At 43.0% G+C, this 24,994-nt stretch overlaps 1 protein-coding gene across 1 annotated transcript in view; it reads right to left on the bottom strand.

The window, feature by feature from the left end:
* The window catches only part of MYRIP (myosin VIIA and Rab interacting protein), a 492,137-nt gene that overhangs the window by 68,667 nt on the left and 398,476 nt on the right, over positions 1 to 24,994 (bottom strand). Inside the window, exons 9-11 of the mRNA XM_030203295.1 lie at positions 21,732 to 21,909; positions 15,970 to 16,619; positions 12,906 to 13,094 (exon numbers count right to left, since the gene is read on the bottom strand). Of these exons, the coding sequence (XP_030059155.1) occupies positions 12,906 to 13,094; positions 15,970 to 16,619; positions 21,732 to 21,909 (1,017 nt within the window). The remainder of the gene's footprint in view (positions 1 to 12,905; positions 13,095 to 15,969; positions 16,620 to 21,731; positions 21,910 to 24,994) is intronic.

Genomic DNA, 24,994 nt, shown 5'->3' with positions numbered 1-24,994 from the left:
TGCTTGAAGTTCTAGGTGGTTTATGTGAAGTGCCTGTTCCATGGTAGACCAGCCACCTTGAGTTTTCTGATGAGTGAGGTAGCGCCCCATCCTGCAAGTGATGTATCCATTGTGATTGTAATCTGAAGATATGGGAGTTTGAAAAAGCATCCTGTTGTCAGACCAAACAAAGAGAGTTTTTCAAGGATTGAGGAACTGGAATGCGATGGCTTAGAGAATGTGTCATGTGCCTTGAGGTGACACTGTATCGGCCTCATGTGAAGTCTGGCATGAGGTACAAGAGAGACTGTAGCAGTCATGTGTCCATGCAGTTTCAGGAAAGTGTGTGCAGTGGCTGTATTGAGTGTGGTATAGACAGTTGCACCATTGATTTATGGCATGTCTCTTTCAAGCGGTAGAAAGGTTCTCACAGATTCAGTGTCTAAATTGGCTCCTATGAATGTTAAGTTATGAGTTTCCTTGTTATAGTTGATCACGAAGCCAAGGCTTTGAAGAGTGTGAAGCGTTGATTGCATTGTAAGTTGAAGACGATTTCTGAAGTGCACTGAAAGAAGCCAATCATCCAGATAAGGGTATACAAATAAGACTTGCTTCCTTAGATGAGCTGCTGCTACTATAGGGCATTTTGTGAATACTCTGGAAGCAGCTGATAGGCCAAATGGTAGGACTTTGTACTGCTAATGTTGCTGTCTGAATTTGAATCTGAGGAATTTTCTGTGGTGAGAATGATATGAATGTAGGCATCTCGGAGGTCTAGGGAGGCCAGCCAATCATTGTGGTTGAGAAGCGGAAGGATGTTGGCTAAGTTGTCATCCTAAAGTTTTCTTTCTTGAGATATTGGTTGAGAGGATGTAAGTCTAGAATAGGGCAAAGGCCTCCCTTGGCATTAGAAAAATTCTGGAATAGAATCCTTTCCCTCTCTGAGGACTCGCCAAAAACACATGCCCACACTACCACAGGCCACTTTTTATCGCAGCTTAGTAAAAGGACCCCTAAGTTCGTACTTGAGGCAATGGAGGGTTAAAGTCATATGCGAGAGGTCACAAGGGGCCACAGTGGGATTTGAACCAGTTCCGCAACTCTAACCATTAGACTACGCCACTCCAGATGGCCATGTTGGGTTTTCTGAATTTGTGATTACTTATTAGTGATTTTTATTTAAGGTGTTTTATCTACAGACTTTTAATAAATTTGATTTTTGTGTATTTAATCTTAAGTTCTGTTTGCTGTTTTTTTGTGGCACAATTCATTTTTAATTTCATTTTCAAACTTAACCAAAAAGCAGTACACATAACCACATGGTTTTTTTTTTCATGAGTTAATTTTAAAAGCCATATTTTGACTGGTCTGCTTACCTGAGCCGCCAATGTCCTGTCCTCCACAACTGAAGTGTTTGCTGGTTAGGAATTTATCATAACACAATTTGTACTAAAATAGCACATCTTAAAGGTAGCCCATGTCGATAACTTCCCCCTAATATTTCTATCATGTAGAGGGAAAGCTATCAACATGGGTTGCTATTAAGTTGGGCTATTTTACCACAATTCCAGTTATCCCATCCCCTTTATCATTTTTGTCACCTTTCTCTGTACCTTTTCTGATTCCACTATATCTTTCTTGAGATGAAGTGACCAGAATTGAACACAATATTCGAGGTGCAGTCGCACCATGGACCGATACAAAGGCATTATAACATCCTCATTTTTGTTTTCCATTCCTTTCCTAATAATACCTAACATTCTATTTGCTCTCTTTGCCGCTGCTGCACACTGAGCAGAGGGTTTCAACATATAATCAACGATGACACCTAAATCCCTTTCCTGGTCGGTGACTCCTAATGTGGAACCTGCATTACGTAGCTATAGTTTGGATCCTCTTTCCCACCTGCATCACTTTGCACTTGCATACATTAAACATCATCTGCCTTTTAGATGCCCAGTCTCCCAGTCCCATAAGTTCCTCTTGTAACTTTTCACAGTCCTCTTGCGATTTAACAACTTTGAATAACTTTGTGTCGTCAACAAATTTAATTACTTCACTAGTTACTCCCATCTCTACATCATTTATAAATATGCTAAAAAGAAACGGTGAGATAGAAAAGAAAAAAAATAGAAAACAAATACAGAAAAAAAACCCCAAATACATGGTTGTTGCAGTTGTTATGCTGATACACTGAAGGTGCATACAGGTCAGTAAGTTATTCATGTCACATTTCTCATTACAGTTTCAGTTTACCTTGTTTTTACCATTTGTGTAACCAGTGTTTCCTGAACATTATTTCTTTTTGTAACATTGGGGTCGATATTCAAAGTGAATTAACCAGCCAGAAATGGTTCCTGGCTGGTTAAAGCACCTGTTCAGGTCTAACTGCTAATTTTCAGCAGCATGTAACTGGTTAGTGCTACTAAAAATAACTGGTTATTGTTGAACTGAAACGGCTATTTTGGGAACATTCCGGGGATGGAGTTAACACTTGCCAGTTAAGTGTCAATATTCAGCACTTAGTCAGGTTAACTGCATAAACAGGACCACATATAAGTCAGTCCTATCTTTCTGTGGTGCTGCATAGCTGATTAAGTGCTGAATATTGCATTTAGAGGTCCTTTTACTAAGGTGCACTAATAGATTTATCCCATTATATTCCTGTGGGCATCGTATCATTTAGAGCATGCTAAATCTGTCAGTGCACCATAGTTAAAGGACCCCTTAATCAGCTACACATTAGCCGGCTCCACAAACCTGGAAATTCAATGCTGGTGCCCGGATATGGCCCGGCATTGAATTTCTAGGCTTAACGCTGGTGGTGGTCAGCAAAACGCTGATCGCTGCTGGCTGAATATCAGGCCCATTATAACTTTATTAACTGTATTAAACAACTCTCTTAATAAATTTGTTTTTATTTTTAAGTATATAAGAGTGTCTAAGATTTATTATCTACCACTGGACATCTGGGGTTTTTTTCCACCTTGATGTGGCTCTTCCTTCCTCTGAAACATTTGTAAAACGCCAGGCTCCTCTGATTTAAGCATGTGAACAACGGGGAAGAGAGGGGGCTTCTTTGCACATATTGTGCCATTACATCAGCAATTCTGATCATCATTTTACCCAGTTGCTCCCAGAATACTTAAGCTATTGATATTGTTTGGCTGACAGAGTAAATGGACTTATAAAAGTCTCTCTTACTCAGATCAATAGTTAGAGACATACTCTGTAGATTGTAGGAGGGCATTTTCCTATAAGCAGCTGCACTGAAGACTAATAGACATCAGTAGTTAATTCAGAGATAGACCACTACGGTCAAGAACAGAGAAACCACATAAATAGCTGCAAAAAGGCATAGTACAACTTACTTGAGGAGTGCACATATTTTGATCTGAAGGCTTTTAATGGTAGTCACGATGATGCAGGGCACTTGTGCATCCATTTATTATTATTATTTTTTTTTGTAATAATGGCAAAAGATACAGATGCATCACCAGCATCACAAAATGTGTGCTGTTTAATACATTTTGAGCCTGATTCATTATGGCTTCTTTCCCTTCAACTACATTGTATGTCTATGGGGGAAAAACCCCCAGTAGGTCTCTATTTCCTAACACTTGGTGTGATTTCATCATTATCTGCCACAAAGCCCACTTTATTCAATGGACTTTACAGCAGATAACACACGACAATACCATTATCATTCACTAAGCATTAGTAAATAGGAGTCTTAGGGGCCCTTTTACTAAGCCGCATAAGTGTCTATGCACACCCGATGCGCGCCCGAAAAATATTTTTTATTTTCTGGCGTACATCAGCTACGCATGCCAAGTGGCATTTGGCACGCATAGGTCATTACCTCCCAGTTACTGCGTGAGATTTTACCGCTATGGCGGTAAAGTCTCAGATCCAAAATGGACACGCGGCAATTTTGATTTTGCCGCATGTCCATTTTCGGCAAAAATTTAAAAAAGGGCTTTTTTACATGCATGCTGAAAAATGGATTTGCAAGTGCCCAAAACCCGCGCCTACACTACCATAAGCCATTTTTCAGCGCATCTTAGTAAAAGGGCCCCTTAGTGAATCAGGCGTGCTATTTTTATGTTTGCTTCCCATAAAGCAAAGTTACTCACCTGTGGCAGGTATTCTCCAAGGACAGCAGGTCAAGTATTCTCACAGATGGGTGACATCATCTGACAGAGCCTGGTGCGGATGCTGACTAGCAAGTTTAAAAATTTTCTAGCAGAATCCCACTGTGCATGTGCTGGTGACTTACCGCCTGACGTCCAAGCATAGGTCCCTCAGTCATTGTAAAATGCTAAAGAATTCAATTCCAAAGGGAGGTAGGAAAGTGTCCTTGAAGAACACCTACTCCAGGTAACTTTGCTTTTTCTGAGGCCAAGCAGGCCATTGTATTCTCATAGAAGGGAATCCCTAGCTACCAGGCTCCCCGAAAATAACAATGCTAGGATAATAGGGCCTTGAAACATTGAGGACTGAAATTCAATCATTCTGAAACTATAGACATACTAGGTGTGGAGCTGCAGCCTGGAACAGAACAAATTTGGGCCTAGAGGTATGGAGTTGGTTTCTAGTTACCAAACAAGTTCTTCAGGACTGCCAGCCTGAACAGGCTATCATGTTGGCTATCCTGCTGAAGGCAGTAATGAAATGTGAATGCGTGTATAGATGACCACGTCACATCTTTGCAAATCTCCTCAAGTGACTGACCTCAAGTGGACTACCAATGTAGCCATTGCTCTGACATTATAAGTTTTGACATGACCCTCCAGAGTCAGCCCAGTCGAACATTATAAGCCTTGACATGACCCTCCAGAGTCAGCCCAGCCTGGGCATAAGTAAATGAGATGCAATCTGCTAGCCAATTGGAAATTGTGCATTTGCCAATGGCTACCCCCATTGCAGTCTACGTTATGCAGTACACTCTTGCGAGGATGGGCATGTGGTTTGGGGAAAAATGTTGGCAGGACGATCGACTGATTAAGATGGAACTCCAACCTACCTTGGGAAGGAACTTTGGGTGCGTGTGGAGAACTACCCTATTATGGTGAAACTTAGTGTAAGGTGGATCAGCTACTAAGGCCTGAAGCTGACTGATTCTAAGAGTGAGCTAAAGTGACCACCACAAAAAAAACTTTCCAAGTCAAATACTTCAGATGACAGGACTCAAGTGGCTCAAAAGGAGCTTTCATCAGCTGGGTGAGGACAATGTTGAGATCCAATGAACAGCTTAAAGTTTGGCAGGGGGCTTTGTCAGTAACAAACCTCTCATGAAGCAAACAACTAGAGACTGTACAGAGATGGGCTTACCTCCCACATGGTGATGATAAGAACTGATTGCACTTAGATGGAACCTTACAGAGTTTGTTTTCAAATCAGACTCAGAAAGCTGCAGGAGGTATTCAAGCAGTTTTTGTGTAGGGCAGGTGAGAGAATCTAAGGCCTTGCCCTCACACCAGATGGCAAACCTCCTCTACTTAAATGAGTAACACCTCTTAGTAGAGTGCAGGAGACTCTCTCCAGCAAATCCAAGGATTCAAATTCTACGCTCTCAACTTCCAAGCCTTGAGGGCTAGGGATTGGAAGTTGGGATGCAGGAGAAAGCACTTGTTCTGCATGATGAGGGTCAGAAAATATTCAAATCTCCAAGGATCTTCTGAGGACAGCTTCAGAAAAGGAGGAAACCATATCTGCCTCAGCCAGTAAGGCGCGATAAGGATCATAGTCCCCTGGTCTTGCTTGAGTTTCAGTGAAGTCTTCTCTATCAGAAATATTGGAGGATATGCAAACAGAGGTCCCTTCCCCCAATGTAGGAGAAAGGCATCTGATGCTAATATGCCATGTTATCCAAGCCTGGAACAAAACTGGGGGACTTTGTTGTTGTGAAGAGTGGCAAAAAGATCTACTGAGGGGGTTCCCCACACTCAGACGATCTTATGGGCTACGTCCATGTTGAGAAACCACTCATGTGGTTGTAAATCCCTGCTGAGTCTGTCTGCCAGGCAGTTGTCCTTTCCTGGTAGGTATGTGGCTTGAAGTACCATTCCATGATGGAGGGCTTACTGCCAAACCCCGCTGCCTCCTGACACAAGGGGTAGGATTCAGTACCTCCCTGCTTGTTTACATAGAACATTGCAACCTGGTTGTCTGTTTGAAAGAGAATAAATTGGTTCTGTAGCCACTCTCTGAAAGCCTTTAGAGTGTTCCAAATGGACTTCAGCTCAAGAAGGTTGATATGGAGATCTGTTTCCTGAGCAGACCAAGTTCCTTGTGTGTGAAGCCTATCTACATGAGCTCCCCACTCCAGGTTGGATGTGTACATTGTTAACACCTTCTGAGGAGGTGGAATTTGGAATGGTAGTCCCACAATCAAATTTGGTCAAATTGTCCACCATAGAAGGGCATGAGCTAACTCTGGTGGTATCCAGATTGCATCTGCTAGATTTCCACCTTCCCGAGACCAGTGGCAAGCCAGAGTTCACTGGGCCACTCTCAAATGGAGATGTATCATGGAAGTGACATGCGCTGTTGAGGCTATAAGGTCCATCAATTTCAACATTTGCCGAGCTGTAATCTGCTTGCTGCTGCAGGTGTGCAAGGCTAGAGCTGTCAAGGTGTCTGCCCTCACTTCTGGGAGAAAAGCCCGAGCTTGCAACATCTCAAGCAGGGCTCCTATGTACTCTAATCACTGGACCAGGAGAAAGTGGGATTTGGAGTAGTTTATTACAAATCCTAGGAGCTCCAACACCCAAATAGTTTAGGAGCATTGACTCTGATACCCCCTCCTGTGATACACTCTTGACCAGACAATTGTCCAGATAGAGAAACACATGTACTCCCAGCCTGTGTAAATACTCTGCTACTACTGCTAGACACTTGGTGAATACCTGGGAGCTAACGTGAGGCCAATGGCAGGAAGCGGTACTGGAAGTGGTGTTTTCCTATCTGAAATCTGAGACACCTCCTGTGACTGGGAAGTATTGAAATGTGGGTATAGGCATCCTTCAAGATAAGAGAGTATAGCAAATCATTTTCCAGGTTCCCAGGGAATTCATCCTGAGCTTTTCTTTGACCAAGAATTTATTTAGGGTCCTTAGATCTATGATGCGACAAAATCCTCCCCCCCCCCCCCCCACCTCACATCATCTTGGGCATGAGGAAGTACCTGGAATAGAAACCATTCCCTTCTTGTACTGGTGGCACGGGTTCGATCACATTAGCCTGTAGAAGGGCGTAGATTTCCTCTACAAATACTTGCTTGTGCTGAGAGCTAATGTACAATGCTTTCAGTGGGCAATTTGGTGGTCTTAGATGCCAATGCAGGATTTAACCGATATGGATTATTTGAAGAACCCACCAGTCGGAGGTTACAAGGGGCCACATGTGTTGGTAAAAATTCAGCCTGCTCCCTATTGGTAGGCCATCCAGGATGGTCACTTTGAGTGCAGCTATGCTCTCCTGGAGTCAGTCAAAAGCTTATTCCTGGCTTCGACTGGGGCGCCAGCTGGGGTATCTGAGGGCAGGACTGGCAAGGCCAAGTACACTGGGCTTGGGAGTTCTGGGCAGAGCGAGAAGGTGGTGGAAACCTGAGTCCATCCCAGGCCCACCTGTGGCTATGCCACTGATTAGCCAGGTCACAAGTACCTGGCCATGAGAGTCTGCACATCCCCACACCCATGGCGGAGAGTCTGAACACTATATCGAAAGAACTGTATATGCCCCTGGTCAGGTATTTATGACACTCCAGCTGTCTCTAGCTGGCGAACTCTGCAGTCTGCATCTGTGGGAGAGAATCCACAAGACTTAGTGAACTGCGGACCAAAGATTGCAAGTAAAGACTCATGTAGAGCTGGTAGGACTGGATGCAGGCAATAAGCATCATGGACTGAAAAGCTTTCCTCCCAATTGAGTCCAGTGTCTAAGCCTCTCTACCCAGGGGCACTGAGGCGTGAGTCCTGGAACTCCTAGTCCGTTTGGAGGAGACTCATAGTCCAGGACAGTTAACATTTCCGCCCTAGGCTCTTCCTCTGTCTCTAACTTAAAAGGGATGGCCAAAGCCAATTCCCAAACAAAACCAGATAAAGAGAGACCCTCTGGTGGAGATTTACATCTCTCTTGAGGTGGGGAGGGATCAGAGCATATCCCATAAGAATCCTCCTTTGAGAAGTAGTGTGGGTCTTCCTCTGAGTCCCATGAACAGTCCCACTCAGACTCTTCACCATACTCAGACCTGGCTGAATGAGCCTGTGCCTGCCTTGGCTCAGTAGAACCATGGCCACACCACAAAGAGTGCCGAGGCCCAGCCCTAACTACAACTCTGAGGAAACTTCATTCCCCATTGTCGAGAGCGGTACTGTATGTGTTGATATTGACACCCTTTGAGGCGCCGGCACCGAGGATCTCTGCACAGCCATGGGATGAGCCTTAGGAAGATCTGAGGCTGATCTGCTGCTGGCGCAAGTATCCTCGATGCCTGAGTGGTTTGCAGCTGCAGCATCTGTGCCAGCTCCTCCCTATGCATGGCTTGGAATCACTCATTGAAGGAAGGCAACGCCAAAGGCAGGACAACCTGGAGAAAGGTAGCCTAAGAAAGCATTGGTGCCAAACCAGAAATAGGGACCCAGCTGCTCTGAGACTTGTGCACCGGCACTACTGTTGCTTTGGAGTTTGCATTTCTTTTGTGTCCTGGGGGAAGAAAAGGGTAATCCCACCCGTTAATGCTTCTTTCCCCAGGTGGAGGCACCGAGCGCCAAAAGAGTAAGGAAACGACGGAGACTGCCCTCGGGAGGATCCAGTCAAATCGCTCCCCGAATCCAGGAGCACCCAAGTAGAGGTGCATTACAGAAGCTAGAGGGATTATTCACAGTTGCAAAGGCTGCAGTTACAAGACTTGGCCAAAAGAGGGTCCAGATTCTAAGTGAGCTAACATAAATGGGTTCTCAGAGCTGGAAAGGCTGCAGTTACAGGTCTTAGCCTAAAGAAGGATGAGATTCTAAAGAAATTAATTTATAGTGACTCCACTGTACTAGGAAATCTATCAGTGCTGGTCCCAGATAACAGAGGACTAAAATCCTCAGGGGCCCTTTTATGAAGCAGCAGTAAGCCCAACACTGGCTTACCACACGCTATTCTATACTACCGCCAGCCCAACTCGGCAGCTGGCGGTATTTCCTGGTCGAGCACGCACCATTTCCAGGGAAAAAATAAAAACCACGGAAATGGTTAGCGTGCTCCCTACCACATGGCCACGCAGTAAGAGTTATCTTAACGCATGGCCAATTCGTTGGGGGGGGGGGGGGGGGGGCTTTTTACCTGCTGTGGTAAAAAGGGCCCTGGCATGTGGGAAAAATGGCCTCCACCACTACCGCAGGGTTCTTTTCCCCGCAACTTGGTAAAAGGACCCCTATGTGAGCTAAACTCATAGTGGCATTTTGTTTGGATTTTCCTGGGGAGAAAGGAGGGAAATCATACTCACTAACACTTTCTGCCCTGGGTAGAGGCACCAGGTGCCACACACTTCAGGGACTGATGTAGCCTGCCTCAGAGTCCGAACCAAGGACACTCACATGTACATTTCTAAAATGGTTGCTCCAACTGTACGTGTCAGCAAATAGTTATGCACTCTTGCAGTGTATCTACAGAGCCTCTTCTAAAATACTGTTGGAATGGAGCACAGCCCAACCTAGATGTCTTAATTCCAATCTCTACTTTCTAATGTTTAATGGTTCTTTAAATTTATCATTTCAGAATTTGAATTTAAAGTCAGTTTGCACAGTGTAGTGCTGTCCTGTAACACCACCATCTAGATTTCTACCACCAATCAAGGATCCACCAGCACAAATGCTGCTAATAAAAATACAGGAATCTGGCATAGGTTTAGCACATAAAAGTCTTGAATGACCATGTGATAAGTACTATCTGAATATGAACATATATTCAAGGGTCCTTTTACATACAAATGAGTGTCCTTTTTTTAATTCATTTTAAGGGAACCTCACATCTAAAAAAAAAAAAGGATTCTAACAACTTTTCTCATACTCTGAGCAAGGAATGCCATGTATAATCTATTATAGATTATGCTATATTATTTCAATTCTTTTACATAAATACATAAGTATTGCCATACTGGGAAAGACCAAAGGTCCAACAAGCCCAGCATCTTGCTTCCAACAGTGGCCAATCCAGGTCACAAATACCTGGCAAGATCCCAAAAAAAGTACAAAACATTTTATACTGCTTATCGCAGAAATAGTGGATTTTCCCCAAGTCCATTTAATAATGGTCTATGGACTTTTCCTTTAGGAAGCCATCCAAACCTTTTTAAAACTCCACTAAGCTAACCACCTTTACCACATTCTCTGGCAACGAATTCCAGAGTTTAATTACACGTTGAGTGAAGAAACATTTTCTCCGATTCATTTTAAATTTACTACATTGTAGCTTCATCGCATGCCCCCTAGTCCTAGTATTTTTGGAAAGCATAAACAGACGCTTCACATCTACCCGTTCAACTCCACTCATTATTTTATAGACCTCTATCATATCTCCCCTCAGCCGCCTTTTCTCCAAGCTGAAGAGCCCTAGCCGCTTTAGCCTTTCCTCAAAAGGAAGTCATCCCATCCCCTTTATCACTTTTGTCGCCCTTCTCTGCACCTTTTCTAATTCCACTATATCTTTTTTGAGATGCGGCGGCCAGAATTGAACAAAATATTCGAGGTGCGGTCGCACCATGGAGCGATACAAAGGCATTATAACATCCTCATTTTTGTTTTCCATTCCTTTCCTAATAATACCTAACATTCTATTTGCTTTCTTAGTCGCAGCAGCACACTAAGCAGAAGGTTTCAACGTATCATCAATGACAACACCTAGATCCCTTTCTTGGTCTGTGACTCCTAACGTGGAACCCTGCATGACGTAGCTATAATTCGGGTTCCTCTTTTCCACATGCATCACTTTGCACTTACTCACATTAAATGTCATCCGCCATTTAGACGCCCACTCTCACAGTCTCGCAAGGTCATCTTGTAATTTTTCACAATCCTCCCAATTCCAGTGCCCTTTATAGAATTCTATTCAGCGCCAAATTTTGAGTGCCATTTACTGAATGTAGTCCAATGTGTACTGTTATTGAATGTTTTTTTTACTAAATTAATTGCTTATTGCTCTTGTCCAGGTTATTCTTGCTGTATGTTGTCTAGGGTAAATTTCTAAAAATGCATGGTAAATAAATCCTAATAAATAAATAAAATAAAATAATTGATCCCTCATTATTTGAAATACTCTTAGGAGCCTATTTCTAAAGTGCAGTATAGTTTTGTACTTACAGCACATTAAATTCAAAAATGAATGTGTGGCAACTGCAAAGGCTGTGTGCTAACTACTGTTCCCAGCATGTTTCCATACAGATATTGCACAGAAAATAGAGAATGACATGGGGACAGGGACCTGCAGTAACTGAGGGGATGGGGACGGGGACAGAGCCCATGAGGATGGGGACAAACTTTGTCCCCATGCCACTTTTTAATTTGAAGCCTGTTAATAAACTGGACTGTTAGTTATGTTTCATTGATGTGGACAACAATATTTTTATTTTTTGGAAAAACCAGTGCGTTTTTTCTAGCGGAAAAGGTGCCGGTACTCAAATGCTAGGCCACCCTTCAAGGGTGGGGTGTTCACTGAGGGACTCACCCCACAATAGCCAGGCCCCCTGCAACCAGTCATAGAATCTATGACAAGGCAGAATTGGTGTGTAGAGCCTGAGCTCTTTCATTAAAACTTGGGGTCCATTGGTCGATTTTAGCAGGCAATGGAAAAGGTGCCGGTACTCAATACCCCCAAGTACCCCCTCAAAAAAAGCCCTGGGAAAAACAAGCAAACATTCTGGCCACAGCTAGCAAAATTTGCCTGGGGGATCCTGTACATCCTGCTACCAGCACATCTTCTAAGAAGACATTTTCTATTGCAGGATGGACTGTGGAAGACAGGAGAGCTAGACTGAATCCTGAGATTTTTGATTTCTTATTCATCCACAGATTGAAAAATCATAATAGTGCTTCATTGGGCATATTTCTACCCTCTAGGGCATACCGAATGGGTTGTATTTTGTACCCCGGACATTTTAACAGGGTGGATTAGGATTCTTTGGGGTAGTAGAAGTCAGCTATTGTTGGGGTTGGAAGGGTAGAGGGTGGTGGGGGTGGTTTTTTTTTTATAGATGTTTGTTGTTATTATTGTTTTCTATTTGTAATTTATACACAACAGTTGCACAGCATATTGTTCCTTTTTATACTTTAATAAAAAGATTTAAATATAAAATCATAAGTATTCGAGGCTTCTGCAGATGAGGACAGAGCCCACAGGGATGGGGCCGGGAGGAGGACAGAACCTGCAGGGACGGAGACAGGATCTGCATTGACGGGACAGGATGGAGACAGAGCCTGCGAGGATGGGGTGGGGATGGAGACAGAACCCACAGGGACAGGGCGGGGATGGGGACATATTTTATCCTCTGCCATTCTCTAACAGAAAAGTTCTTTACCACACGGTGAGTCCTCAGCTAACTGCACAAGTGACAGTCAGCGGTGAAGTACCATATGTTAAGAACAATGTGCAGTCCATGCCCATTTCCTGCCTATTATCACTTTGTTTCCAGCCACAAAACAAGGCATGCAATTAGCATTAATGAGTGCACACTGGCATGTCAGCATACTTTAGTAAACATACCCCTTAGTTTTAGACAAAAACAAAAATATTATTTCATATTCACATTCACCATACTAGTTACAAGAGCTCCCTTTCAACAAATAACTGACATATATTTTACAGGACGGCTGAATTATAGGCTGCACACATACTTAAGCCTACATTATCTAGTCTTATAAGAGGAATTCAAAACTTACTTTCTTTAAATCGTCTTGCATGCATCTTCCATTTGCTTCTGAGGAATCCTGTTCTTCACTTGATGAAGGCTCCTTGTCACTTGTTTCTGTGGCTAATTCAGATAACCGGGCTTTAAGTTTTTCCTCTATTATATCCTCCTCGGCTTTATGGTGTAGATCCCCATTGTTCACATCTGCATCAACGCTACCCTAAGATGAAAATCAGGATTATGAATTACACTATGCCAGCCTTCCTATGTTCTTAACACATTCCATATGCTACAGGAACTACAGGGTAAATATACATTTTTCTTTTTACACAGTCTAGCTGCTTTCCCTAGATCACTGGTGGTCTGGGGGCTGGGGGGTCTTCAGGCAACAGCAATGCCCAGTTCTGCACTGGATTCAAAATGGCACAACAACTGCTAGGGGTACCATTTTGAAGCTGACACAGGACTAGGCAGGAGCGACTGGGCATCACTCCTGCCCGAAATCCCCAGACTCCACTGCATCACAAATGATACAAAGGTAGCCCTTTAGGGTGTGATGGCTACCTTTGCGATGGGGGAGTGGGAGTTGGGCAGACCGCTCATGCTGAAAAGTCCTTCAAAAGGAGCACTTGAAGGCAAACCCGTGTTATACATCAAAAACAATGCTTTGACATGAGGAAACTGTGATACACTGATTACTTCACGAGAAATGTTATTTAGAAAGCAGCATCACTTCTGTTATTGCCATCATAAGAACATAAGAGTAGCCATACTGGGCCAGACCAATGGTCCATCTAGCCCAGTATCCTGGTTCCAACAGTGGCCAAACCAGGTCACAAGCACCTGGCAGAAACACAGATCGTGGCAACATGCCATGCTATCAATCCCAGGGCAAGCAGTTGCTTCCCCATGTCTGTCTCAATAGCAGAGTATGGACCTTTCCTCCAGAAATTTGTCCAAACCGGTGCCCTAAATGAGCAGATGACCACTGGAGGGAATCAGGGATGACCCCCCAATACACTCCCAGTGGTCACTGACCCCCTCCCACCCCCCCAAAATGTGAATAAAAATATGACTTACCAGCCTCTATGACAGCCTCAGATGTTATAGCCAGGTCTATTAGAGCAGCATGCAGGTCCCTGGAGTAGTGTAGTGGTCGGTGCAGTGCACTATGGGATGGGGGACTCAGGTTTCTACCTCTCACACTTCTGATGTAAACTGTGACCCCCCTCCCAAAGTCACCAAAACCCTAATGTACCCACAAAAGTGCTATTGTAGTGGTGTACAGTGGGGGACAGTGTGCTTTGGGTGGGTTTTGGAGGGCTCAGGGGACAGGATAAGGGAACAAAGGTGAGATATGTACCTGGGAGCATTTTTATGATGTGCACAGATGTGCCCCCTAGGGTGCCCCATTGCTCTCCTGTGATGTCTGGGGGACCACCCTGCTAAAAATGCTGGCTCCTCCTACATCCCAATGGCTTGATTTTCTATGGTTTGCACTTACCCAGTTTTTTTTTTTTCGAAATGGACCAAAAAACAAAACGTCCACAGCACAAAACCTTGTTTAAAATAGTACTTTCGAACAAAAAAAAAGATAGACATTTTTCTTTTTCGAAAATGACCTTCTTTCCTATTCAGATTTTGGACATTTTGTCCAAATTCTGCCTTTTCAAAAATTGCAATGTAGACGTTTTCGGCACAGGGACGTGTTTTTCGTTTTCGGCAGGTGGATGTGTTTTTGGCCATTTTCAGACATCTGCTTCAAAAATTAGTTCCATAGGCATTTGTGTTATATAGTACCAGGAAAGCTACAGAAATCCCTACTAAAATGAAGACGTGGGCATTTATGCCAGCTTGGGAGCTGGTATAGTGTTCATATGTAAAGTACATGCAAATATGTGCATGTTGTAAAGTACATATGTCCAAAGAGAAACAGGAAAGTATCCTCTGCAAAAGTCTGAAGAAACCCAAGAAGTAGAGGATAACAAGAAGTTCAAACGGGGAGTGTGGTGCCTAATAAAGAAGGTTTTTGAACATACTCCCTGTTGGAAGTTCTTGTAAAATACATGTGAACATGCACATTTTATTAGGTATGTGCAAAAATCATTATTCTACCTGCACGCCACCCAAAACCTGCCTCCGAACATGTCTACCCCTGTGTCACATAAAAGTATACTTTCTCTGGTCATCACATATACTTTAAAGGAAGGGGACAGGATACATTTATAAAAGGTGTTTTACATGCGTATACTGTCATACATTTTCAAAAATGCCTTTACAAAACTACCCCTATTCCTTAAGGCGTCTCTGTGGATAGGAGAAGTAGCACCAAGCAGATGTGTAATGGATGGAACTGTATGTTTTTGGTTGCTTGATCTTTGTACGAAAGGTTCTTTCCTGTTTTTATTGGTGTTCTTTTCATTTAACTAGTTATTATGCATTTTTGTACGTCACCTTGATTTATATAATAAAAAAGTAATTCATCAAGATAAAATAAACATAAACATATAGCACTTTTCAAAGGAGAATTTTGTGCATGACTTCACTTTGAAAAATTACACCACCAAAACACTACAAGTAGAAAACGTCAAACTAAAGGCCTCCAAGCATAATATCAGAAAGGACCTCCAGAATAGGGGAAATCCAACTCACAAAACAAGGGGCAGCTATAAGTGGGTTCCCTCCTTCCCTGGGCCTCCTTGCATCAAAGGGGTTTCTTAGATTGAATTTATGCAACTGCTGCATAGCATTGCTTCAGCTAATTTGTGCACAGCTTCTGCTCAAGAAAATTCAGGTTCTAGTTATACAGCTCCAAAGTACACATATACATGCTAATTCCTGTCCATCCGTATTGCAGGATCACTTCTTCTCATTGTGATAAAAGTTACTTGCATACAAAGATGTACAGACATGAGTTTAACCACACATCAGGCCATTTCTGCAGGTAAACCACAGTTTTACTTGCAGCAATGCCTCTGAAAATTACTCTGTTTCCTTGTACAGCACTGCATAGATCTGGTATGCGCTAAACAAATCATGATAATAATGATGACTATTTCTTATAAAACCAACCAGAATGATGTATATAATATTACCTTATTTGGGCTCAGATTTTTCTGTTGGACTTTTATGTGATTACTTTTCTCACATAGATCTTCCGACACATTTTTGGCTTTTCTCCACTTTCTTGACCTCTTTTCTGCATCATAATGGACCTCTTCAGTTTCACTGCTATCTGAATAGTTCAGACTGGCAGCATGTGGATTTAAGTTTATATCTAATTTACCAAATGAGCTGTTTTTTGACATTTGGCCATTTGGACTCTTTTGTTTTGGCAAAGGGAGTTTGGCAAGCCCTCTTATTTCCTTTGAAGAGTTGACTGAGGACGTTTCAGAGTCAGAGTATACCGTCTCTGTATTTGTGTAGAGTCCAGAAGAGGGTGAAGTCACAGGATGATATTGGTCATTGCCATACGCCCATTCGGTATTATACTGGGAGCCAGCATAGCAAGAATCATCGGACAACTGCCCAGGTCTTTGGTGGAGCACAGTCAAGGCTACATTCCACTCAGCCTCCTCTTCACTGTCAGACCCCATCTCATCATAGGCTGACACAACACGGGACTCATTCTCCAGAGCTCTGAAGAGCTGGCTCTTTGGTTTGGCCAGAATTCGAGGGCAAGGCAATGTCACATTTTGCAGAGCCAGCCAGTTTCCATCAGAGCTTTGCAAAAGGGGAGGTGGGCCTAGTCAATTCATAAAAAACAGGAATCAATTAAAAACAAAATCTACAGGAGTCAATTACAAAATGTTCTTACTTTATAGCACATTGATCAAACCATGTATATTTATGAAGAATTATATAGATTAGGGGTTCTAAACTCAGTCTGCAGGACACACCCTGCCAGTCAGGTTTCCGGGACAACCATAGTGAATATGCATGAGATAAATCTGTATATGCTACCTCTATTGAATATAAATCTATCTCATGCATATTCATTGTGGGTATTCTGAAAACCTGACTGGCTAGGTGTGTCGCAAGGATGGGGTTGAGAACCTTTGATATAGACCTATTTTACAAAAACTGGCTCGCTAAAAAAATATTCTTTGTGTTTTCATTTTTAAATAATCACATAATCAAATAGGTTTATTAGTAACTAGACAAAACATAGCCAAAACATAAACACAGCAGCATACTCTTACATGCAATTCTGAGTCATCCACGAAAAGTCTTATAAACAAAAGGATAGTGGTCAATATTCAACACTATTTAACTGGGCCAGAGAGGTTTAACTGGACAGTGCTGCTGAACATATCAGCTCAGACTGCTGCGGCACTATCTGGTCAGTGCCAGAACAGTCTGTCGGCAGAATTGGGGTGAAACTGGAAGTTATCCGAGTATCACAGATTTTCTGAGTCAGAATCCATTCACTAACCAGGCAAATAGAAAAGCATAAAAAGCAATGGTAACTAAGCCTGGTTAGTGAGATAGTTTCTGGTGACCACAAAATTAGGCCCAACACTGAATGTCCCATCTAATTCAACCTGTGGTAGTCTGTGGTTTTTGTAAATTCTGACCGCTGCAGGATGAATATTGACTCCATAGTTTTTTTTTGGCAAGAACTGCCTAGTAAATCATATTAATCTGAATTTACCTAGTGTCTTTCATTCAATTTGGGTATCATACATTATTTTAGTGACATATTCAGCTCTCTCTGTATGAATTACTCAAAAGTTTGATTTACATTTCTAGTATATTCCAGTTAGTATATTATATTATCTATTATATTATCTAGTTAGTATATTCCACTAGCTAAAATATAAATGAAGTTGCCTTTGTTCACAGAACGCATCTATTATAAGAATTTGCAGCTTACTTTAGAAGCATCTCCACAAGTAAATAGCAGCATTTATATGCGTAGATTGCATACATATTTAAATGGCAATTTAGGAAAGCTGCTATTTACATGTGGAGATCCACATCACACAGATATTTCGAAAAGGTGTAGAAGTGGCATGCTTTTACTGGCCCATGGGTGGGACAAAAATCTACATGTATATTCCCCATTGTACAAAGGAAATACATGTTTATAGGGATAAAATTCACTGTTGGGTTTTACACCAGCTCAAAGGCATGCGCAGAGTTTTAAAAAGTGGTCGTTTTGCACAGGGCTTTTCATGAGGGATTAAGGGAGTCATTTTTCTTAATCCCCTGTTGTTTATTTCTGTTTCCAAAATGAGAAAAACAAATTACAGCCTCATTACTTGACAGTGCTCACACATGGTATTCCTGAGGGAATTCTGCACAACTGCGCAATGCAGACTTTGCGCAGAATTCTCCCTCCCCGCAGAATTTGGCCAACTACTGGGCTCAAAGAGTGTAGAAGCAGTGAAGAACCTCACCAATTAGTTTGTCTGTTTTTGCTCTGTACAGTATATTCTTGCAGTACGTGTAATGCGTTCTGCTCCCACGTTGTGTGTGTATAACATAATTTTTGTATTTTTAGTCCAGATTGTACCCTGATCTAGTTACTTTACTTCCTGCTAGTTACACTTCTGGATGTTATTGGTCATCCCTTTGTATGAGATGCCTTTGCTCCTCCTTGAGAGAGACCTGTCTTGTCTGCTTCAGTTTCTTGTCATATGTCCTATTTTGGCCGGTCTTAGCCTCTGTCCTGCTGCTTTCTGGGTGTGCCTTCATCATTTTGTGTGCAGAGAAAACAAAAGGTTCCACCTTGGCTCCTGTGAGCAGCTCCAGGTGTCCTCTTCTCTCTTCATTACAGCACCTTCTTTTTATCTTTCTCATACTACCAAATCTCCACCACAGCAGTGGCATAGCCACAGGTGGGCCTGGGTGATCTAGGGCCCACCATGCGACGGCACACATCCTCAGTGTAGCTGGTGGGGATCCCCAAACCCCTCAACTGAAGACAACCTTTGCCTGAAGCCCCAGGTCTTGCCAGCACTGGGGAAGTAGGCAGAACACTTGCATCGTTGAGGCCTGCCCCACCCCCTCCACCCCAAAGTCCACCCCTGAAATTCACCTCTGGCTATACTACTGCACCACAGTTCCAGGATCAACTGCCACAGCAGATGCAGCAGTTCCAGGGTTCTAAATTTAACCTCATCTTTCTAACCCCCCCCCCTCCCAACCCTGCATACAATAAGTGGTCTGTATCCTGTTTGCAACAAACTGTTGGAATTTCCTTATGGAGGATGGTGTAGGTTAAGCTGCTTAGATACCAAGACATATACACATTTTGCAACACCAGGAACAGAACAGCTCATAGTGCACCACAGGGTTCTCATGGGTCGATGATCAGCAGCCCCACACTGTTCCAAACAGTGCTTTAAAAATAGCCCTGGAACAGCGCGGGGCTATAATGCCCCTATGATCAAAGCTAATAGCATGAAAATTTATGCTCGCTATTAGTTCTGATCATAAGGGTACTTCTGTGGGAGGATTGTGCCTGGGCATGCGCCCAAGGCACAATCCTCGCGCAGATGTTTTTTGACAGGTCTGGGCTGGACAGCTGCCCCCCCACACACAAACACAAGACCTGGAAGTCCAGTGGACCTCCATGCCCCCCACCCCCAAAACGCAAAAACCCTGGTGGTCCAGTGGGACTACTATATAGCTAACTAGCCCACCCTCCCTCCCCCCCCAGCGGTCTACTTCTCTGTAGTAGTAGTAAGTGGAGGAGGGAGGGAATAGTACCCCCTTACTCCTCTTCGGGCACCTTCCCAAAATGGCAGCTACCACCCTGCCCGGTGCGATGCTCCAATCAGGGAGCCCTGTCTGGCACATCCCAGGCTGCCCCAAACAGGGTGGAATGCCACCATTTTGGGAAGGCGCCCAAAGAGGAGGGAGGGAGTGCTAGTCCCTCCCTCTTCCACTTACTACTACTACGCAGAGATAGGCCGCCGAGGGGGGGGGGGGTAGAGGAGGGAGAGCTAACTAGCTAGATAGCAGTCCCACTGGACCACTAGGGCACTTTTGTTCGATGTGGAGGAGGTTGGGGGGGGGGGGAAATAGCAGTCCCACTGGATCACCAGGGTTTTTGTGTTTTGGGGGTGAGGGACCTGGATTGTGTTTAGGGGGGTGGGCTTAGGTTTGACAGGTCCGGGAGAAAATCCTGGACCTGTCAGACCTCTTCAGTGGGTCTCCCTCATTCCTCCATCGCTGGCAAACCCTAATGCGAGCTCTGAGCTGGCATAGGGTTGCAGTGGGAGTAGCGCCCTTGTTTGGCGCGCTGCCCGCTGATCATGAGGGAGAAATGCGGGAGATCCTTGTTTGAATGCATTTGTATGCAATTAGTGTTCAGAGCCGACAAGTGCATTATTACATGTGCTTGCCGGCTCTGATCATCGGGTGGGAGCAAACGCGGGTGTTAGTATGGCGCTATTGGCTTCTAGCACCCACTTTTGCTTCTGATCATCTGCCCTTCAGTTTGTTTGAGCCTCGCAGTGCCTTTTGTCTCATACTGCTCTCATGAGAATGAGATGAGAGCTCAGCAGGACAGCACAGGCACCATTTGGATCAAATACACAAAGAAAACGCTGTAGAGAGAGGAAAAAAAAAGCTAAAAAATTAACTGGTGAAGACCCCCACAGATTTTATACTCTGTGATCCTGGCAGCTGACTACTTTGACTGGGGATTAGCTTGCTACTTCCTTTTTTCTGGGGGTGGGGGGGAGGTCACTGCTATATTGCTGCATGCTAAAGCCATTGGTTAGTGTGCAGCAATATAGCTGCACTAACCGATTAGCGCATAACATGCCTACTTTTCGCCCCCCCCCCAACCTGCCCCAGTGCTAAAAAATGAAACTATTTTTTTTAGCATGTGGGAAACCTGTGCTAATCACAAAATTATTGAAGGATGCCTGAGTGCGCCCCGCAGTAAGGCCTTTTGTGCTGTGGTAAGCAAGCATTAGTAAAAGGACCCTTCAGAGTTTTATGTTTTTGCCATGTCCGACTTGACCCCTTTGTCACAGCTTGATCTTATTTAGCCCCATACTTGCTAAGCTGCGCTAGCGGCTGCCGTGTGCTAATGTCAACACAGCCCATTCACTTTGAATGGGCTGTATCGGCATTGCCGCACGGCTTAGTAAACAGAGGGGTTATTTAGTTATTTACTAAGCCCAACTTTACATTGTTTTACTACTGTTTTATTAAAATTCTATTAACTTTGTATTTCAAATTACTATGTAAGCCGCATTGAGCCTGCATTATGTGGGAAAGCGAAGGGTACAAATGTAATAATAATAATAATTTATAAAACTTTATATACCCTCTTCTTGGCAAACAAATTGCCATTCAAGATGATGAATAATATAATAAAATTATAAAAGTACATAAATAATAAATATAAAATCACAATCTGGCATAATTTAGCTGGTGCATATGGAGAGGTATTCATCTTAATGCATACCCAGCCATAATTTGTTGCACGCAGTTATACAAAAGACTGTTTGTTTTTCTTAGAGAGTCAATCCATTTTTTAAAAACCCTACCATTCTTCAAGAATGTGAAAACATTATATACAAATCGTTTCCTTTAATGGAGACATTTCAAGCTATATTATAAAACAAGAAATGCACTCTTGTTCTTGAGGATTGTAAACCAGTCTGCTTTTCAGGATGTCCACAATGAAAATTCATCTGCTATATCTAACTGATCTGATACATGGTTACTTTTTTAATTTTCAAAGATTGTTTATCCAGGTCACCAGACCTGTTTCCCACCCTTGAGGACGAGGGTTGTACAGCTCTCCTTGAAATTTATTTGAACCAGCTAAGCAGAAATGCCACATCTCCAACTAAATTCCAACTAGAAGAAGATTTGACAGTATTCCTACTTGAGTTATCGAGCCTGTCCATACACTTCCAGCTGGCTAGGGAAGACAGACTAGGTTCCACTGGTCCTCTGATCTGATCTTTCTGCTGCGGCCATATAATTCCAGGCAAAGCAGTGCTGAAGTCCAGCTCTTTGTTTGGAGTATCTTCACTTGTCAAGGAAAATGCAGATGGAGACCTCTGGTGGAACAAAATGGAAAATAGAAAAAAGATATTGCATCGTATCTTAACAGATGTTAAGAGCAGCACTTTCCAACCTTCTCTTGTGACCACATTTCACTGTTTGGAGCCTCAGGGCCCCTTTTACTAAGCTGCGAAAGCATCTATGTGTGCCCAATGCATGCCAAAATAGAGTTACCGCCCGGCTACTGCGTGGCTTTTGTGGTAATTTCATTTTTGGCTCGTGTCCAATAAGTGCGAATGAAAAATTATTTTTATTTTCAGACACGCGCCAAGTGGCATTTGACACGCGTAGGTTATTACTGCCCAGTTAGTGCGTGATACTTTACCGCTAGGTCAATGGCTGGTGGTAAGGTCACAGACTCAAAATGGACATGCGGCAATTTTCATTTTACCGTACATCCATTTTCGGCAAAAATTTTAAAAAGGCCTTTTTTACAGGCGCACTGAAAAATGGATCGGCGCGCGCCCAAAACCCATGTCCACACTACCACAAGCCATTTTTTAGCGCACCTTAGTAAAAGGACCCCTCAGTGTATGCAAATCTATTCCATGAATATTCACTGTGATAATCCTGAAAACCCAACTGGATAGGGCTGCAACGTCAGACTCTGAACTGGATTCAGACGCTTTCAACTCCAGCATGTTGGCCACGGCGGAGGAAGAACCTGCAAGTTGTCATCTCGGGTTGGTTGGCGGGGGTTGGGGTCCCCCGCCAGCTGAAGAAATATTTTTAAAGGCGCAGGAGGAAGCGGACGCAAAAGTAAGAAACGGCAGCGGGGGAGGGCTGGCGGCGGGAGGGGGGCCAGGGCGAAATCTGCGGGGGCCCAGGCCCCTGTGGCCCCACACAGATACGCCCCTGGCGCATCTTAGTAAACAGGGCCCTAAGTTTTCTCTGGGTGTTTTAAGGAAAGAGGCAATCTTCTTGGAGATTATTTTGGGGCTGTATCCTTTTTGTATGAATTATTCAGTCAGGGTTTTGAGGTGATTGTCTTTGGGGTCAGAACAGATGCGGTGCTATCTTGTGGCTTGGCTGTGTATAATGGATTTTTTTGTATATGAAGGGTGGAAGCTAGAATTGTGGAGGTAGCTGTATCTGTCAGTCGGTTTCTTGTATATAGATGTTTGTATATTGCCATTGTTGATAAGACACTGTGATGTCTAGAAAGTTCACTTTTTCTGGTGGAGTAATCAATTTTGAAATTGATTGAGGGATGGTATGCATTGTAAGAAGTGTAATTGTTTGAATCTCTTCTTCCTCAGTCCAAATCATAAAAATGCCATCAATATACCGGTAGTATTTTAGGGCCACGCAGACATAATGGGCCAAGTTCTATATAAAGCACCTAAAAAATTAGTGCATTAAACATTTCCGCCTAAGCGTATTCTATAAATGGTGCCTAGATTTAGGCGCGGTATATAGAATATGCTTAGTTGATATCCCAGTGTCTAAAACTACACGTCTCCATTTACACCAACGAAAGCATGGTATAAATCTCTGCATGTAGATTTATGCGCACTGGGCCATATTCTATAGCTACATGTGTAAATTTTGGAATGCCCACGAAATGCCCATTTTCCCACCCCCTAACCACACCCCTTTTGAACTGCGTGCATTAGAAATTAGGCGCAATCATTACAGAATACGCTTAGCGAGCTGTGCGTGTAAATTCTAATTATTGTCAATTAGTGCTCATTATTGCTTGTTAAGTGCTGTTATCAATGTTGATTAGCTTGTTAAGCCAATTAAGTTAGGCGCATTGTTATGGATTACACTTAGATTTCAGCATGGAACTCTAGGCACGCTATATTGAATCTAGCAGAATGTGGGCCAATTACAAGCAGAGTTCCTCATTCTTGTAAATCTTACAATAGCTGGAGACTTTACTGGAATTGTTAAAGTTATTTATGAACTTTGCTCTAAATCTCCAATAACCTGCTGATAATAGCAGAATATACCAGAATCAATGATTATCCATAGCTTGTGTCATATGAACTATGATGTAAAACTGTTAACCTATGACAATGCTTTTCTAATAAAAAAGGTGAAGAAGCCTGAATGGGGAGAGAAAGCCCTGTGTGAATTCGCTGTGATAAAATGACATGGACTCTTTCCCGCAGGCCTTTGTTATATACTAACTGTATCCTGTTGTCTGCGAGTTCTTTTTGTTTTCCTTGACCTCTCCCAGGGAAAGGAAGAAAAGTACTGAGTGGATTGCTTGAGGTGGGTATTGTGAATATATACTACAAAAGAATCAAAAACGATCTGCCAAAACAATCAAAAATGAAAAATAAATATCAATGATATCACTCATATATACCAATAAAACACTAATGGAGTAGTTACAGGTCACCTTGTCTCAAAATAAGATATAGTGGAATTAGCAAAGGATACACAAACCAAGCAGTAGGGTAGACTGGGTCTTTCAAGGAACACAAGGGAGACATAATGGTTCTTATGTATGAGAATTTATTGGAAAACACCAAAGACTCGACACAGCAGCCGTGTTTTGATGCAATAAGCGCCTGCCTCAGGAATCTGAAATTGTGGTGTACAGTAAGATAGATAATGTATCTGAGGTAATACACGGGGAAAACAGGAAGTCTAACAGTTTGCCTCAGTAGGATGGCTACTCTATGTGATTTTCTTTCTACCATTGGGTCATTGATTTGTGTCCTACAGAGGCAAACTGTTACTTCCTGTTTTCCCATGTATTACCTCAGATACATTATCTATCTTACTGTACACCACAATTTCAGACTCCTGAGACAGGCACTTATGCTGTAAAACATGGCTATTGTGTCGAGACTTTGGTGTTTTCCAATAAATTCTTATATATAAGAACCATTATGTCTCCCTTGTGTTCCTCGGAAGAGGCAGTCTACCCTACTCCTTGGTTTCTGTGGGAACTAGAAAAGGAAAAGAGAAGGGAAAGTGTAATAATGGGGATGGAATGGCTCTTTTATGAGGAAAGGCTTGGAGGCTAGATAGCTGAGGGGAGATATGACAGTGGTGTATATTGACCTGAATGGAGTGGAACAGATAAACACAAATCTGCTGTTTACTCTTTCTAAAAGTAAAAAG

The sequence above is a fragment of the Microcaecilia unicolor genome, chromosome 1 (genome assembly GCF_901765095.1).
Source record: "Microcaecilia unicolor chromosome 1, aMicUni1.1, whole genome shotgun sequence".
Lineage (NCBI taxonomy): Eukaryota > Metazoa > Chordata > Amphibia > Gymnophiona > Siphonopidae > Microcaecilia > Microcaecilia unicolor.
This window is presented reverse-complemented; position numbering and strand designations above follow the sequence as displayed.